At 43.9% G+C, this 17881-nt stretch overlaps 1 protein-coding gene across 1 annotated transcript; it reads right to left on the minus strand.

The window, feature by feature from the left end:
* Positions 1–1622: 1622 nt before the first annotated feature.
* Positions 1623–12565, minus strand: IFRD1 (interferon related developmental regulator 1). Its single transcript, XM_035544210.2, has 12 exons — positions 12229–12565; positions 10407–10511; positions 9568–9649; positions 9024–9148; positions 8566–8723; positions 7416–7466; positions 7148–7326; positions 6946–7054; positions 4947–5081; positions 3972–4100; positions 2904–2999; positions 1623–2312 (listed from the first exon to the last, which is right to left on the minus strand). Exons 1-12 carry the CDS (start codon positions 12272–12274, stop codon positions 2223–2225), a joined length of 1305 nt encoding a protein of 434 aa, XP_035400103.1. The 5' UTR covers positions 12275–12565; the 3' UTR covers positions 1623–2222.
* Positions 12566–17881: the final 5316 nt, after the last annotated feature.

Raw genomic sequence — 17881 nt, forward strand, 5'->3', positions numbered from 1 at the left:
ACAGCATGCAAGTGACAGGCAGTTGATGCTAACAGGGACCATACATGAAAACAGTAAGTCCTTTCTGACTTCTTAAACGTTGAACTGCTTTAAAGTGACAGTGGATGTATTTTTCTTTCAGGTAACACGAGATGACACATTTACCAACCCAGACTTTCCTACTCCATGCTGAGAACCTTTGAAGCTGGCCAGCCTTAGATGTTGGGGCAGAAACGCAAAACAAATCTCACTTCTGTCCCTGAAAGATTCCTGACACCATTGTAATTATAAGTCAATATCCAGACCTCCACTTTTCTAAGCTTGCAAAGGTCTATAAAACCAACCAGATCTCAATCGGGCAGCAAAACGGCCCCCTCTCACCTCCTTCCCTCTAACAGCCTTGGAAGCCATCCTAGTCTCTGTGGCTGGCACCTCCAGCATACTGGGGGAAAGGGGAACCACGTGCCTGGCCCTCTGCCGAGAGGTGCTGCAGAAAGCGATTCTGCAAAACCCAGGGAGCACAGGAAGCTACCACAGAGCTGCTTTATGCTACTTGAGTACACCAGAGGTGACCACCCAGTATTCAGAGGGAGCAGACCAGCTCAAAGAGGGCAGGGTCTGCTACATCTAGTCCAGAGATCAGGGGCTTCTAACTCACGTATTTAAAGATCTGCTCCTTCAGAAGTGGCAGCTATGTAATTTCTCCATGTAAGTTCTATGTTCTCACATAAAACCCTCACTGTCCCCCCACAGCAGACCATTTTTATTGGCACATCTCAGTCCTATAAAGAGGGAAACTGAGGGCACAGTAGTGGCTTTCAATATAATAAAACAGGGCATCTAAGAATGTCTCCTGTCACATAAAAATACACACAGCACAAAACATAGGGAAAAATTTGAACTTTAGTCCACAGATTTCAGGCTATTACTAAAAGTATGCACCAAAAATGCACAGTAGGCTACCGTGCAGACTGTATGTAAGATACACCTTCCAGAGACAGCAGGGTACAGTTCCATGTAGCAGCTCACTGCAAGAACATCGAGGTGCTTGAGCGAGTCCAGAGAACGGCAACAAAGCTGGTGAGGGGTCTGGAGAACAAGTCTTATGAGGAGCAGCTGAGGGAGCTGGGGTTGTTTAGCCTGGAGACAGAGGCTCAGGGGCGACCTTATTGCACTCTACAGGTACCTTAAAGGAGGCTGTAGAGAGGTGGGGGTTGGTCTATTCTCCCACATGCCGGGTGACAGGACGAGGGGGAATGGGCTAAAGTTGCACCAGGGGAGGTTTAGGTTGGATATTAGGAAGAACTTCTTTACTGAAAGGGTTGTTAGGCATTGGAATGGGCTGCCCAGGGAAGTGGTTGAGTCACCATCCCTGGAGGTCTTTAAGAGACATTTAGATGTAGGCCTTAGTGATATGGTTTAGTGGAGGACTTGTTAGTGTTAGGTCAGAGGTTGGACTGGGTGATCTTGGAGGTCTCTTCCAACCTAAATGATTCTGTGATCTGCCAAGGAGTTTAATGTAAGTCAGCCACATCAGAACAGGCAGCTAACTGTAGTTTTGCATGAAAGACTCCTCTTTCAAAACAGAGGTTGTGCTAGCTTTCCAACTTTCCATATGAATAGCAATCACTAAGACAAAGGAAGCAGTGAGAAAGATCTTTATTCCAAAAATTAAACATCCAATTTGAAAACATATGAATCTTTATTTTACATTGAGGCAAGTATGTCATTTACTACTTTGTTGTAAGTGAAGGTAATGTAGCTTCAGTCCTCTTCCACATCAATTCATACTATACAGAAATTTCTTTGTCCAGCGATGACTCAGGGCGTTTTAAAAGGTACTAAAATAACTTCACATGAACCGGTTCATCCTTCCATATTAGCACATTTTTACCAAGACATTTGGTCAATGAATTCATTTAATTTACCTTACTGTGAAGTAAGGAATCCAATCCGACACATGGCAGTTGACTACATTTATGCACGGCCTTGAACAGTTGAGTTACAATATATCCAGGGTTGGAGCAAGTTGCAGCTAATGCAAGTGTTACAATGTTCCCCCAGCACCCAATCTTACATCAATCTATGTACAGTGTATATGCAACTAAGCAACAACATGCATTCTATTTACAGATTTTATACAATATCCCTGCGCACAAGTGCAAGCTGAGTACAGAAATAAAAAAGTCAATTAAAGGTTACAAATCAATTATGAAATAGTTAAAATTGAACCCCACAGAGATCTAGAAAAATTCCCCCACATCTGCTCTTTTATCACGACATTTACTTCTAGCTTTTGTCCGAGCCTTGAATGCAGCAGAGTTGTATAAGTGCTACAAGATAAAAAAAGAGAAATTAATCAGACATTCAAAAGCTTGATGCCCCTTACAGATTTTTTTTTTAATGCAAAGAAATTGGAAATATTTTTACTTTTTAAGGAAGTTGTTGGCTGGCCTTCTGAAACATGCAATATAATCTTTGTACCAAAGACTGACTTGTTTTAATGTGTATGCTTAAAGGCAATTTGGAGTGTAAGGACTAGAAGCATTTCTATAAATCAGCCATTCTTGAGCATCATACAGGCATGGTATAGATTAAGTATATTAGTATATAAGATTTCCTGAACACCCCCAACCCCAAAACCTAGGGCTGTCTGTCATAAGAACTCAAGCATCCCATGTATGGAGCATAAATCTGACACCAACTGGCAACCAAGTCAACCTCCGGACCTCCCTGGAAGGCTGAAGCAGACAGATGCCCAATGGAAAAGCTAAAATAAGAGGTCAAAGACATGCAACGAAGATTTGTTTTCATTCAAAACAACGAAGCTTTGTTAAATTTAAAGATGGTATCTTCTGAAGCCCACAATTTGAATACTATTAGTGTGTTAAGTAAAGAAAATATATTGAGGTTCAATAACCTACCCTTTCAAAACGGGAGATCTTCATTGTTTTAAGAGCTGCGGCATCGAGCATTACTGGTGGACCAAGCTCAAACACATTCCGAAGAAAATCATTTGACTAAACAAAAAACATACACAGTAAGTTTCCCTTCTGATGAAAAGTCACAGATGACTGAATAAAATACCAGTATTCCAGTAAAAAACAGCAGCAACTCAACACAACTCTTCACTTTTGCAATTGATCCAGGGAACAGTTCTTCCTTGTATCAGAATAAGGCCAAGAACTCAAACAGTCCTATCAGGCAAACACAAAGCCACCCCCCCGTGACTTTTTTTGTTTGTCCCAGCAAGTCACACACTGTCCTGCTACATCCTTTGCACAAGACTAGGCAGCTGGACACAGATCCATATGGTTTCACAACACTGATTTGTTCTAGCTGGCTGTAAAAATATTTGAAAAGACTGAAAACAGTACATGCCAGCCCCTGCCCCAATCATTTAGAAATGCAATTCACATTGGACCAAAGACTTTAACCCCATAATTATCACATTTGGGAACACTTTGGGAACACACACCCCTACACTGCAGTTGCCGCTTCCAATATGCATCGGAACAGATGACTAGGGAACGGGCAGTCCCTAACAGATAAGGACAGAGATGGTGGAAGTGGGCAGCTTTACAGCAGCCAGACTGCACCACTCTGCTGAAATGGGATTCAGGAGGTGAGTAGGAACACCCTGAAGCTACGTAAATATTCAGCCTGAGTTTCATGCTTTTTGGAGAAGCCTTCGAACTGCTAACCCAACTCACCCAGACAGTTCTAGCTCGCTGTCATTCTTCCCCCCCTCTATTTTTAACTCAAGGTATTAAAATAAATCTTGTATCAAGGAGGCATGGCCCTTACTTTGCCAAATTCAAGTAAACGTGTTTTTAAACAAAGTTTTATTCATTTCTTTAACTACTGTCATCCAAAACTTGAAATTGTTTTTTTGTTACACCATGTTCTACGTAACACTTTGGACCTCATTTTCAATTGCCACCAAGAAGCCTCTAGTTAACAGTCTGAGCATGGATCAAACAGCAGCTCACCTGCAGATGATATTGCATCCCTGACCCCAGAATCTCCTTGAAGGTATCGTAAGTTTGTTTTTTAACCCAGCAGTCAATATACATGCGCTCAGGTCCAAATTTAACTGTCTCTGTAGGAAAGTCACGCTCCTGTACAAAATTAAAGGAAAAAGCATTTATGATTTTTCAAGTCAGAAAGCGTTCAAGTATATGTACCTGACTTTTTTTCTTGAAAGTGACTTCAGGAATTGGTCTCAACTCCAGGAAAAAAACTAGTTCTGAGATTGAGTCATCTTCCAGTCAGTTTGAGCATCATTTACACCCCACCCTTCAACTGCAGTACTATGAAGAAAGCTCCACTTGTGACAATGGAACATAAGTGCTAATAAGTGACTCAGACTCCTTTGCAAGTCATCTTAAAGGGGAATTCAAATCACTCCAAAGCCTTCTCCTTAGCATCTGTGATGCGCAAGAATTAAGACACTTACTCCCTGCCACCCATATGCAAACACTTGTTCAGGCCCTGACAGAGATGCCATTTACAAACGTCTCAACACTAAGCTGATTTGTGTGTTATGCACATCAATAAAAAGATTTTACAAGAATATTTTGAAATAAACCTTTTCAAACTATTTGGGATGTTAATCTGAATGTACTACAAGTTTTGCATGAAAAAATCTGCTCAGGGCATAAAATAAAGAAAATTTAGTATTTACAATATGACGTTCAGCCTGTTTTCAATAGAAAAAAGCTCTATGACACGAAAGTCAAATTCAGAGGAAAGTTTGACTTTGCTAAACTCCTAAAAAAATTTTAAGTTGCATTTAAATTTACAGATTAAATTACAATTTTGTTAAATTGTATTTAACAAAAATGATCAGAATAATCTGAAATCTCATTTAAGTTCTCCTGTCTTCTTCACTGAAACAGTAATTTTCATTAAGTTGTACACTGCGTGGTTTACAATCAATACACTTGAGTAAGCCAAAAAATCACCTCCACAGCTCGCAGAACATCTCTGAAGACAGATCGCTGCTTTCTTTTATCTACTTTGGCTCGGTGCTTATTTCCATCGGTAGCTAGAGCTCTTAGTTTCTCTGTTAGAAGTTCCATGTCCTCATAAAAGAAATCCTAATCCAAAAAAATCACAAGAGAACAAACACGTTCAGTTTCTGGCCTCAACATTTGTCCCCGCAAGGGACTGATCTCTCCAAATTCTGGTCATGGAAACCTCTACAAGCTGTTAACTTAGTGATGTCCCTGTCTCTTTAAATAAAGAAATTTCCTTTAATCCATTAAGAGTGAAGTCACCCAAGTGGGACACTATCAGCTCCATGCTAGTAGTCAGAGCTACATGAAGCAGTCCAGATCCTTCACGTATAGATCTGTTGAGTTGTCCTGTTCAGCAACACCAAAGGGCTCAGCCTAATTTATCTGCTGAACCTGGTTGGCAGTCCTGTCAACAGGCTGAGGGCACTTCCGAGTTATTACTACAGAACTTATGCTACAGGTGACTGATTGTTGAGATGCTATTACACTGATATTAAGAAATATATAGCCTTAGGTCTTTTAGACCTAAGTTTTCTACCTTAAGTTAGAAAGCATTTAAAAGTTCACTTCTGTTCGGCGTTTTTTAAAGGCAAAATTCCTCAGAAGGGAGTGTTTTCTTCCCTTCATTTACTAGTTCAGTGGTAGTCTACCTGGATAAGTAAGCCACTTATGTAAAAAAAGAATCACCTCATCTGAACACGGCAACTGACTAGTCTGAGCTTACTGCCTACTTTCTGAGAAAACTGATCTAAGACAAAACAGTAAACATCTTTAATGTGAAGTGGTTTTTAAGGATCCAAAGCGAATTATTGGTAGCAGTTAATGGAGCCTTTCCTTAATGGAATAGAACAGGTTCTATGTCAATACAGACTTATTACTGCCGATAACTATAAATTCAGTAAGTTTGACCAAGTAAAGGATCAAGTTCTGGTCTCATTTTTTCTTTCAATGTTGGCTTCCACAGTCAGGACTCAAACCCCTCCTGTTTGAAATTACACCCAATTCTCAGCATACTGTTTCAAATTTTGCCATGCCAATGTGTTTTGTACCCTTGAGTCAACTAGTTGTCCTTTGGACAGTGTCCTGGCAAAGCACGGCAGCCTTCATCAAGCTAGGAGTCACTCAGGCAGCTATGACAAACTGTGCTTTGTGTGAGTGGAAACAATTTTCCTCTGTGCTGTCAGAAAACCAATCCAGAAATTAATAAGGCATATTGAAGAACATAAAGACAAGTTCAGCTGTGCATGAGGTAATACAGAGAAGCTTGCATCTAATCCAACTCGAATGCAAACCCTAAGAAATCTCCAACAGTAACACTGGTATCTGCACGAGGTTTGTGCAAATTGTTTCAAGACATCCCCTCTTAATTTGCAGCTGACTAAAATAGTCACAAGTGCTGCTTAACTGTTATACAAGTTACTCTTCCTGAGGATACTGAAAAAGAATATAGAAGTAAACATGGTTATTGCTTAAGGATAGATTTTTATATGAGAACAGAATTGTGCAGGTTAGGAATCGTTAGAACTTGCCTGCAGAACAGTAAGCATCTAATGAATGTTCCCACTACAGTAACAGTGTTTTATAGTGTTTTATCTTGGAAAATCTATTTCTAGGGATAGTTTCCCTTTTTAAAAAGCTGGTATTGTACTTACACACTAGAGCTTGCACACTGCATTTGTAGTTACTCTTAACTACTGTTTAATGTGGTGTGTTTCTTTATGTTTGTTTTATACTGGTCCTATTTTGCAGCATCGGAATCAGTGTAAAAGTGATAGCTAACCTGATCTAAAATCTTGCTGTACCCAATTAAAGTGGGGCTGTCTCACTACCAAGAACATCCCCAGTGAACTGGATGCCACTTGCTGAGATCAGGGATACTCTATAACATGGGTTAACAATTTGTCGTCATCACCCCAACACAATAAAACTGCTGACTGATACTTACAGCATCTGTTTCACGTGCCAGTTCAAACAGAAGAGCTAGTGTTTCTCCAGCTGCTATTCTCATGTTGACATCATCACAAGATAGCATACTTGGAAGTTTATGCAAGTGCCTAAGGAATATTTCATGAACATGTTGTTAATTACTGTTCATTTCTGTGAAATGAAGCGATGTCACAAGTTCTGTTTCCCAGAAAGATACTCACATTTCAATTTTCTTCTTCACTTCATTCATTGGACAAATTGTCAACAACAGTGTCCATGCTAAGAGTGCACTGATGTGAAGAACAGTATTGGGAGTACTTGATACACCATTAGTGTCTCTATCTCGCGGATAAGCTTTTATGAAGATGTTTTCCAGGCACTCCATAGTAGAGTACAGCTCCTGAACAGAGGTAAAAGGATTATGGAAGTTGCTGATGCACATTTTCATATCAGGAATTAAAAGAAAAAGGAAGTATTATTTATCCTCACCGTAATGTCATCAGTGACAATGAAACAGCAAATCCCTAAGCAGGTTGCACACTAGACAAAAGAAAAAAAACTGTCAGTATTTGATGTTAATGTTACGACTGACAAAGTCTTTAAATATGGTGTTTGAAGTGTGCCAGCTGGAGTAATGAAGACTTGAGATTAAAGCCTTAGTCTTCAAGATTGCTTAATCCAGCTCCTTCACAATAGTTAGATCTCACTTCCTGTCTTCTCTCAGGATGGTTTTACAACATATGCCACTCTTAAGCATTCACTTCTCATGTTCTGTTCAACACCTTACAAGTACTACATGTAGCACTCCCTTCACCCAAATATTCTTAATCCCACTAGAGTCCACTAGTGGAATTATACAGATTAAAAATAGTAATGGATCTATGGCATTTGTTTACAGCTGTAGGAAATTTTTCCCATTAGTTATACTGCATGAGAACGCTGACTTCAACAGCCTTTCCTGGAACTACCCAGCTTTTATCACAAGGTCCTACAAGTCCCTTCCCGATTGCCCCAATTCTGCTCCATTTCTTCTCACGAGGAAAAGGGCTCTTCTTTTCAAAGTGACATTTGCACTACAAAACCACACAGTATCCAAAAACTATACTCAAACATCACTTTAAGTGCCAGAACAAGCTTTTGTTTGTAGAAAAAACTGCTATTGAACTACTATTTCCTCTTCCAGAGGACGGATACTATTTTATAAATATAAAATATAAATATAGGAAGACACAGTCAGAGGGAAAACTTTTTCTAAAGGAGTTCAACAAAGTCACCCAAGAACAAAGTTAACAGCATGGCCTGAAAGAAGAACTGACAATCTGAAAATGCGTCCTGTGTCGCTCAGCCCTCAGAACTGCGGTAAGAGAGTGCAATATTGTAAGTTAAGAAACTGACAAAATACTAGGTGTAACAGCTCTCCACCAGAGTTCCTAGGTTAAAGGGAAGAATGACATTGAAGCTTTAGGTGGAGTTCCTCTAAGACAGTGAAGTTTGCTATGCATCACCCAGAGCATACGTCAACACGAGGTGTTTACACTAGTGCAGTAACCTTTAGTTCTGGATGACACGATAGTGAGACTGCCTAAAACCGCCCTCTGTCCCTCAACGGACAAAAACCATTTAACCTTCTAAGACTTACGGCCTGTCGGGCTTGGACACTGGCTGTTCCGTCACAGACAATCTTCTTCAGAACCGGACCAAGGGTCTTAAAAATCTCTTCACTTTCAATTCCTGACCCCATCTGCACGCACAGGAGACATGCCAGTCCGGCAGCTGCACACTGCTCCTCACTCTTACCTAGACATTAACATACTGTGGTGAGTGATCACCTCGTGCATTCCTCCCTTCAGTTAAAGGCATCAGTTTGGTTTCCGAGTTTCCACTTAAAGGTTTTCAAACAGAATGACAGAATGTAATTTCAGTTAATTTTTGAGGTCACAAAATATGACATCCAAATTCCGAACAGGAATTTTGTAAACACAACTAAATTAAGAGCTCTATAAAGCACTAGAGAAGCCTCACAGACTTCTCCCCAAAAAAACCAAACAAACAAGGCACATCATTGGCATTACAGCTTTCTAATAGCAAGCACTTTACCTTTCTTTATGCAGCGTTCAATGCTATCAGTTAGTGTCATTCTCCTTTCCATGATAAATTCATATAATATTTTAGAAGAAAATGCACTTTTCAGACTTTCAAGTGCTGCTTGTCTTGTTTTGGCACTGTTAGAAGAAAGAAGGAAAACTTCTTGAAATCAATGCCAGTTAAAGCTCAGCCTTTGATTTTATGGTCATCTACATTTCTCTGGTCCCAACAGAGAGCAACCGACCGCAGAACTATAAAGCATGAAGTGCTATCAATTATCTCCTTCCCTCAAGGAGTGAAAAGTTCCAGCACAAGGCCGGAAATACAACTCACAACAGTACAACAGGCTAGAAATAAAGTCACTCTACTTGAAGCTCTTCGGAAAGTCTGATTCTCACTTATCTAAGCACCTGGTAGGCTTTTCAGATCCGAAAGAAAAGCAAGTCCTCTCCAGGGTGAAATAAACGTAGTTTCAGAAGCATACAAAGAACTTCCCCTGTTTTACCAGGAAGCCACCAAACAACATATAAGTTAATTTCTTCAAAGCATACTATACCTCTTGTCCAACGTAAGATCAATAAATCCCTTCAATTTGTATTCTAAGTCTTCTTGAGTGGCTTCTTCATCAACTTCAGGCCCTAATCCATAAGAAATAGTTTACTTAGATGCATATTTTATTAGCAGACACATTAGTATCTAACACTGAACATTTTTAGTACTAATAAGAAGTAGGTCAGCATAGACAACAGCAACAGAATTGTTCAGTATTACGACAACTATATCAAACTGCCTCTTATGAAAGCTGACCGGTTGATACACCCATGCTGTTTCCGTACCTGCTTGTTACATGTTCTAAAAATGAACGCAGGAGTTAATTGGGTCTCACATAAGCTTCGTACGACTGACAGACCAGCACCCATCCAGCCAGCAGTACATTTTCATCCTGTCCACCATTTCTACCCCCTGGCGCACAGGGGGATATTCCCCGCTGATGCAGCGAACGCCTCATGTCCTATCTGGCATCACATCAGACACCTCCACAACAGTAGCTTGGGTACAAGTGTCGCACGTATTCGCAGGGGAGGCTCCCAGCCTCATCCCCCTGAAGCAGAAGCAGGCCTTCAGTCCTCTCCTCCCAATGAGAGGTCATTAGCAACAGCCCAGGTTGAGGAAGAGACAAGCTGCTGCCTACGGAGGGGTCTGCCACAGCACAAACCTCATCCCAACCTGCTAAGTGCAACTAACTCCGTCTCAAACTCCCCCACACTTTCTACCACCTCACCTATAAGACAATTTTTTGGAATGTACCTTGATTTTTTTTTGTCTCTAAAGTCTAACATTCCCACAGAAAGAAGCCTAATAATAAAAGAGGAAGATAAAAATTAAAGGATTTACCATCCTCAGTGAAGCTAGCAGGATCACTGAAGCCACTGCAGTGGCTCATAGTTTCAATTGAAGCATCTTCATCACTAAAAGGCTGCACATTTCTGGGCTGACCACCTTAAAAAAAGATGAACACAACTGGTCAGTAACTTGAACACAGAAAAGAAAGATCTGGATACCAAAAGTAGAATTTAATCCTCTCAACACACCCACTTGCTCTGATCCAGACCCAAAGCGCATGTCCAGCCCTCTACCTCCTCCTTTATTCCCACCTGTCCAGAAGACTTGTTGGGCTCAGTTCTGGAAAATCATGTGTGAATGGTGGGGAAGAACCCACCTAGTTTTCCAAGTATTGGTAGCATTCCTAACTCTACATTTAGGAATTTTCCTGTAACCCAAGTCACATTACTGCACTTTCCTGTGACTGTGCCCTAAAAATAGCTTCATATTGATTTAACTGTTCAGAACAACTACCTAAAAACTTGCCATAGGAACTTTATTTTTCAATTTTGCAGGACTTCAGGCTGGTCTAGGTTAGAAGTGTAGGCAAACATACATTACCCAGTTCAACGCAGGATTTACTGGATTAAGTGCAGTATGTGCACTATCAGCAACACCCAGCCCTGTGCTCTGATCAACTGCTCCAGCCGCTAAGATTTATGTTCTAAGCAAGTTGAGAGAGTTGTAGTCTTAGCTCATTTTTAGTAGAAGCTAAAACATCAAAGTGCCAAGAGGAAGAATTTTTTTTTCCCCTTCAAGAAGGCCTCCTTTTAGTAACTTCAGTCTTTTAAGAAAGCACCATTACTGCCTGTGGTACTCATCTCTGGAGTTTTTCATATCTTATTTTTAGAGCAGTAATAATTGGGCGAGTTTAAGCTGGTAATACTGTAAGCTCTATTATTGCCTTATTCTAGCTAAATCTACTGAAGTTGATTAAGAAAAAAATAATTTTACCACTGTTTGTCCAACAGCCTTTCCAGATGCCTTCCACAGAACTCCAAGTTTTACTCTTCCACTTAATTTAGAGGCAATGGTACCAAAAAAATTACATCAGAGGCCAACGCACAATGCTTGCCTGTCTCAGGCAGACTTCCTGACTACCAAGACCCAGCAAAGCATTTTTATTTAGGCAGAATCAACCCTGACTTGATCAGTTTGTGAGCATTTTCCAGTAAAGCTGAATTCACACTTCGGAGGCTTAACAAGCCTTAGACGCCTGGCTGTTGCACTGCCCACACTCGTGGTGTTTCCTATGGTTACAGAGGGCAAACACAAACGTGCTTGCAGGGATGGAGAACGTGTAAAGCTCATGGCTCTGGCACGGCCACCTTCATGCTCCTAGTGATGTCGAACCCAGTGGACAAAATGGCAATAGTCACCGCCAGCCCTGCACAGAGAGGCAGCCGCAGGAGGATACTCCAAGCTGCCCGTGCGGTTTAGGTCAGGGCCGTGACAGCCGGAAGGGCAATCTCCCTGCCCCCAACAAAGCCTCCACGCCCTCCAGCCACCACGACCCCCTTCTCCTTTCCACACAACCCTGTTCACTCAGACTGGGCACTTCCCACAACCCCCCTTTAGCCCAAAACCCCGTATTTCCACCCAAACCGAGGGCAGCCCGGGGCCCTGACACCCCCCCGCGGGCCGGGCCCCGCCAACGCCTCCAGGCCCGTCCCCCCCCCCACGCACCCCCCAGGCGCATGCGCACCGGCCGCGACCCGGCGGCCCTGGAGCCGGCTCCTGTCAGCGCCGGCCCCGCCCCGGCGCGCGGAGCCCGGGCCCGGCGGGCGCCTCACGGGGGCCCCGCGGCTCCCCGCTCCCGGCCCCGCTGTCTCACCGGCGCCGCGCTGGTGGGCGCCTCCCCGCTTCTTGGCCTTGGGCATGGCCGCAGCGACGCTCGGCCCGGCTCGCTCCCCGCGCGCTGCCCTTCCCTCCGGCCGGGTGCCGGTGTCCGCGCTCCCCCCCTGCCCGGGCAGGGCCGAGGATCAGCCGATGGAGGAGCAGGCGGGCTTTTTACTCCAACGTCTCTGCGAGGCGGCCTTCCCGGGCCGGGGCAGCGGAGGGGATTGGCGGCGGCAGGCGGAGGACGGACGGGCGGCGAAGGCAGAAATCCCCGTGGAGGCCCGCGAGCGGAGTCGATGCATCTTTCTCCTCTCAGGCACCCGGGGCGAAAGGCGCCGAGGGGGCGCCCGGCGACGCTTTTATAGCCCGGGGGCGGGGCTTGGCGCCGCGCCGCCGCCGCGGCCAATCAGCGGGCGGCGGCTGGCTCGGCCGCGCGAACCCGTGACGCGGCCGCGCGGAAGGGGCCGCGACGTCAGCGGCGCCGTGACGCGGGGCATGCTGGGGGCGGCGGGCTCGGCTGACGAGATTTGGGGGGGGGGGGAGGGGAAGGGAAGGGCGTGGAAGGGTTTTACCGGCTATCTGCGCGTGTGGTGGGCACAACTTTAACAAAAACCCTGTTTTTATCGTTATTTTTTTGTCAGAAGGGAGACGCTGTGAAAGTCGGGGAACAAAACCCGCTTCTGGTGGCCGCAGAAAGGAATTCCTCGTGTTTTTTCACGCTAACCACCCAGAAATCCTTATTGCTATCTACATCTATACTGAAAGCCCACGTGGTGTACAATTCATGTGACTTAAAATCTGAATCTTACCCAAAAACTAATATTTTTTGTCTTCTGCTAAGCTCAATAACAACATTCCCATCCACTAACAAGAGGTTAAATGGTAACAATTCCGAAACGTGAACGTTAGAGGCTCACACTGCAGTGGCTGAGGGGCAGAGGGTGGTTTTCCAGAACGTGCCAAAAAGTTATCTCAGGTGCAACGGTGGCGGCGTTACTTGAATCCCTTCATGTACAAAACACGTTCATGCTGTGGCTTCCAGAAAGATAAACTTTCATAACAATTCTGTGTAAATGATACACGGAAAATAAAGGAATCGGGGCTTAGCGAGCTGTTTGTGAGCAAATGGCTTAGCGAGCAAATGGTAATAGCTTCAGCATCTGTTTCTGGAAAATGGTTACCGGTTATCAGTTGTGATATTTGGGGGGTGCTGGTAGGGCCCGCTGCTGTGCCGTGGGAGTCTCCTGGTGAACAACTCCCTCTGGGGCATGCAAGAACGGAGTTGCTGAGAAGGCCTACTCACTTCATTTCTTTTAAAATCCTGTTAAAAAAAAGGGGGACAAAAGTCAGTAAGCACTGCCTGTGTGCAGGGCAGCACAAGAGTGTCTCAGAGGCACCAATTTTTCTCCTTCGAGATGGTTCCTGTGAAATGTTAGGGAAAAAGACAGCCTTCCAGGTAAGTAGGTGGAGGAGTTTTAATTAAATACAGGAGGTGTAACTGCACCCCTGGGTACACAAGACTCAATATTAGAACAGGGGAGCTGAATAAGCAACAGCTCCTAATAGCAGCCGAGCAAACTTGTGTGGTAGGTGTGTTTTAAATGCAAGATGCCAATACCGTTTTATTAAGGTCAGCTGTGTCCTAACGCCTTCCTGTATGTCTGCTCTCTTAATGCATAAGTTACTTTCACAGGTACAGGCTGACCAGTTGGCCCAGACTTAAGTGGAATCGTCGCCTTCATGCTGGTGCCCTCGTCTCAAAACAATGCTGTCTTAAGCTGCCAGCAAGGATTAGGTTGAACATTGAACTTCTTGCAGGTGTGACAGCCGGAACAACAAGTGTGAAGGTGGTCTAACCAGGACAGGTGGAGGCAAAAGCCCTGGAGGGGGGGAGGAGAAAAAGTTGAGGCTCAGGTGGGAAAAGCAGCTGCTGAAGTACAAGAAGGTGTTACTAGACTCAGACAACCAAAATAAATTACAAAATGTGACAAAAACAAGGAACCCGTGACTACTTTGTATCTGTGACCACCTTGCGGCTGACTTTTACTTGTGGCTTATATTCTGATACACACTCTTACCAGGTTACCAAGATTCCCTGGATATCTGACCAGCAGCTTAGTGAGATCTCACAAAAGGGGTTGCATATCACTGCTTAGTTTTGCACAGCTTGTCTGTGACAGAACAGCCTCTTTGTCCTGCTTGTTGACTTCTTGCCCACTATCCTGATTTATCATACTGGCAGGGACACATGGCGCCACTAGGTTGGCTCAAGACTACTTTCTGACAAAAATCTCTGGCTAAAATGAGAGTCACGTGGTGTCAGAAGTCTGTGTACCTATTTTCCGGCTCGCACTGGAGCGACTGGTATCACGGGTGTCACAGTAACAGTGGCACCAGTGGTACCAGCAGAGGTGAGAGTTAGCATCCCCTGGCCAAAAGCGTTTCACGAAGCAGCAGGGGCAGGCAGGTCTGTAAGGCAAAGCGAGCTGGGAGCCAAAGATGACACGGAGGCAGGCATGAGAGTGGCCTCACTGCCAAGCAGGTGCAGTCCCACAGCCCCCAAAGAAGAAGAGCAAAGCAGGTCAGGTGGTGGTGACCAGCTTCAGCCAGGAGTACAGGCTGCCAGAGGATCCAAGTGACCGTAGAGACAAGCAGGTGTGAGGTTAAGCCAGAAAGTGAAGCCAGCAAGTCAAGGTCCGAGTCAGGTTCAGTGACAATAACCAGCACCGGCCGCTGGTGTGGTCAGCATCAGATAAGCCTGCAGCGAAGAGGAGGATCTGAGATCAGCTCTGCTGGGTCAGGGTCTGGGCCAGCAGGTATATGGCCAGCCACAGGCATGTCTGTAACATAGCTCAGGCAAGGATCAGGGCTTCTGAGTGAAAGTAAGCGGGCCCTGCTTCGTATAGCTCTTTCTCACGCAGCAGTCTGATCTGAGGCCGCACAGCAGCACCATGGCAGAGCTGGCTTGAGCACAGACAGCTTGACTCTGACAAAGGACCTAAGAAAAGGTGTAACGAAGAGCTTCAGCCCATCTGAGGGGCGTGCATACGTAACTGAGACGGTATATGGGACTTAGTATTTTATTGCCAGAGGTTATCTGAGAGACATGTAAACCACCGTCGTATAATGAACAATTGGAGGCATAGTCAGACATACCTTTTACACCATTAAGTGCTGTAAGTCAGAAACGAAGGAGAGGAGCTAGGAATTCAAGGGGTCACATGGATCCTTGATTCATGTGGGTGTTTTCCTCCTCTTCTAACATGCTGGTTCTCCTATCTCTGCAAACAAAATCCCCTGGATTTCTTTTCTTCCTTTCTGCTGTTCCTTTGAATGTGACCCTTAAGACACCACAGAGAGTCCCAGACTTGTACGGGTTACCTTGTATTGCATGATCAACTTTCTCACAACCACAAAAGATCTCAGAAGCAAGAAAAGACCACAGAGCTGGAACACAGGCCGTGCTAAGGGCATCCCTGGCCAATACTCCAAAGTGCCAGTGACTACCTTACTGACAGCCTGTGAACCTGTTAGCAGCACCACAGGCCTTGCCCTGGAACACTTAATGCTCCAAATTAATGTTCTCAGCTTTAATGTGTAGCCTCAGCGCCCAAAATAAATGTGCCCATAACAAATTACAGCCACAACCTCCCTCTGCTCTGGCCACAGTCGCTACTGTGGTATACTTGTTTGTGACTTGTCTCTGTAGGCAAAGGCAGCTCATTCTGTTCCTTCCAGGGTACCTGATCGTATGCCTGGGAAGAAAGGCTGAGACTTGGAGGGGAAAGCTCTTGTAAAGTCTGAGCAAAGGTGCTCAGATACACACATCTACTTCCAGGTATGCATCGACAAAATTCCTGAGCTTGTGATCACGAGTAGCACAAATTCTTAATGTGCAAAAGTAAGATGCAAACCGCAAATAAAAATATAGAGAGGAAAAGCCAAGAGCTGCAGCTTTTTTCCCTTTGAGTGCTGGAACACATGTTAAGGGCTAAACAGTTCCCACTATAATATTTCAGGGGCATTACATTACAGCAGAAGTTGTACGGTGTCCAGGTTGGAGGTCCTTTCAGTTTTCATACATCGTTTACCTCCCACCTTCTTATTTATATTCTGGAATCCCGGCCAGCTGTGGTCAAACATCTAAGTCCCGAATAAAATTAAATGTGACGGCAGGCTAGCTATTGGAGCAGCTATTATTAGAGCCTGAGGGAGTTTTGGCCTTAGCTGAAGAAGTAACTTCAAACACCGAAGGTTCCTGACGTCTACAGCTGGCTGAAGTCCAGTACCGTAAGGTAATGCGAAACAAGCCTGTGGTCATTTCCCTAATTTCAGCAGCACTGTGTGTATGAACCTTCAGAGGGTATTTTGGAGGGAAAAGAAAGCAATCGGGAAAGAAGTTGGATTATTTATGGTGAGTAGATGGATTTAGAAAGCCTGCCTGCTTAGAGGCATGACCATGCAAATCAGCCAGGCAGACACAGATATCCTCTCACAACCTTGGGGGTGTTTACAATGTATATGTGCTAGAGGCATGTATTGCACTTTGCACATAAAAGAAAGATGTATTGTGCTGTTTTAAATTTACGATCCTCATTAAATTAACTCTGTCTGCAGTAGAATATTTATGCACATTATCAAACACTATATATTTTATACAGTTGGGCACATCTTCAGTCACACAATACCCTGACTTTCCAAGGCAAGGGGGTTCGGCTGGGTCCCTAGTCCAGAACTTTTCGCTGATTTTATCCATTTTTTTACTGATACTTACCTCCTTTTCATGAGGCAGATCCTTCACTCCATACTTGTGACTTATTCATGCCAAACCTTCTTGGACCTCAGTAAGAGCTTTTCCTGGTAAGAAGGAAAGAAACAATCCATACTTAAGGTCTCTGGTACATATGCCATTATTAATTTTACATCTAAATTTGGCCTCCTGAACTTGGACCATCACTGTCGATAGCAACTGACCACAAATGTTATTCCTGACCATAACAGCATTACAGATCAACTGTCCTCAACTGGAAAAAGAAAGACAAGCCTCCTTGTCAAACTTAAGCCCTTGCAATCATTTTGCAATAGCTAATAATATTTTGCTAGAATAAAGGTGAACAAAATAGAAAAAATGTAATGGGATGCTGGATTTGTCTCTAGTTTATTGCTGTGAGGCTTTAGTGAAACAAATTTGGGTAATCAACATTGTGCTGTTTTAAAACTGTGTTGTAAAAGCCAGTGTTTCGTGCCTCTTAAAATCTTATCTGTTGTTGGTTTGTGTCTTGCTTCACATGGTTTCTCAGCCTGTTTTGCAAAATGTCGGATTTCCTAATATCAGCCCCTATGATGTTCAATATGGTTGAGGAAAATCATCATTTTTCTGCTATTCTAAAATGAACTATTTTAAAAATGATTTCTTTAGATCCAAGTTCAAGTTTAAACCTAAAATTCCTAATGACTTCCACCCCCCCAAAAATTGTTTGCGACTTCTCAGGGTTGGATAGAATTAGAGGACTGTGACACAGCCTTTCCCTTATCATGTGGTACAACAATCAGGAGTACACATCTTGTTCCCCTCAGCAAACATGTTTCTATTGCATTGCAACCCTGTTGACCTGAGCAGTTAGCCAATGTTCAGTGGCATTTGTAGG

Source organism: Cygnus atratus, chromosome 1, assembly GCF_013377495.2.
Source record: "Cygnus atratus isolate AKBS03 ecotype Queensland, Australia chromosome 1, CAtr_DNAZoo_HiC_assembly, whole genome shotgun sequence".
Lineage (NCBI taxonomy): Eukaryota > Metazoa > Chordata > Aves > Anseriformes > Anatidae > Cygnus > Cygnus atratus.

Excerpts from the sequence above, each read along its gene's own strand:
- IFRD1 (XM_035544210.2), bottom strand. The coding sequence starts at position 12,274 with ATGCCCAAGGCCAAGAAGCGGGGAGGCGCCCACCAGCGCGGCGCCG. Across the intron at positions 9,149-9,567 it reads GATCTTACGTTGGACAAGAG|TGCCAAAACAAGACAAGCAG; the intron begins GTATAGTATGCT and ends TTCTTCTAACAG. Across the intron at positions 2,313-2,903 it reads AGATCTCCCGTTTTGAAAGG|CACTTATACAACTCTGCTGC; the intron begins GTAGGTTATTGA and ends TTTATCTTGTAG.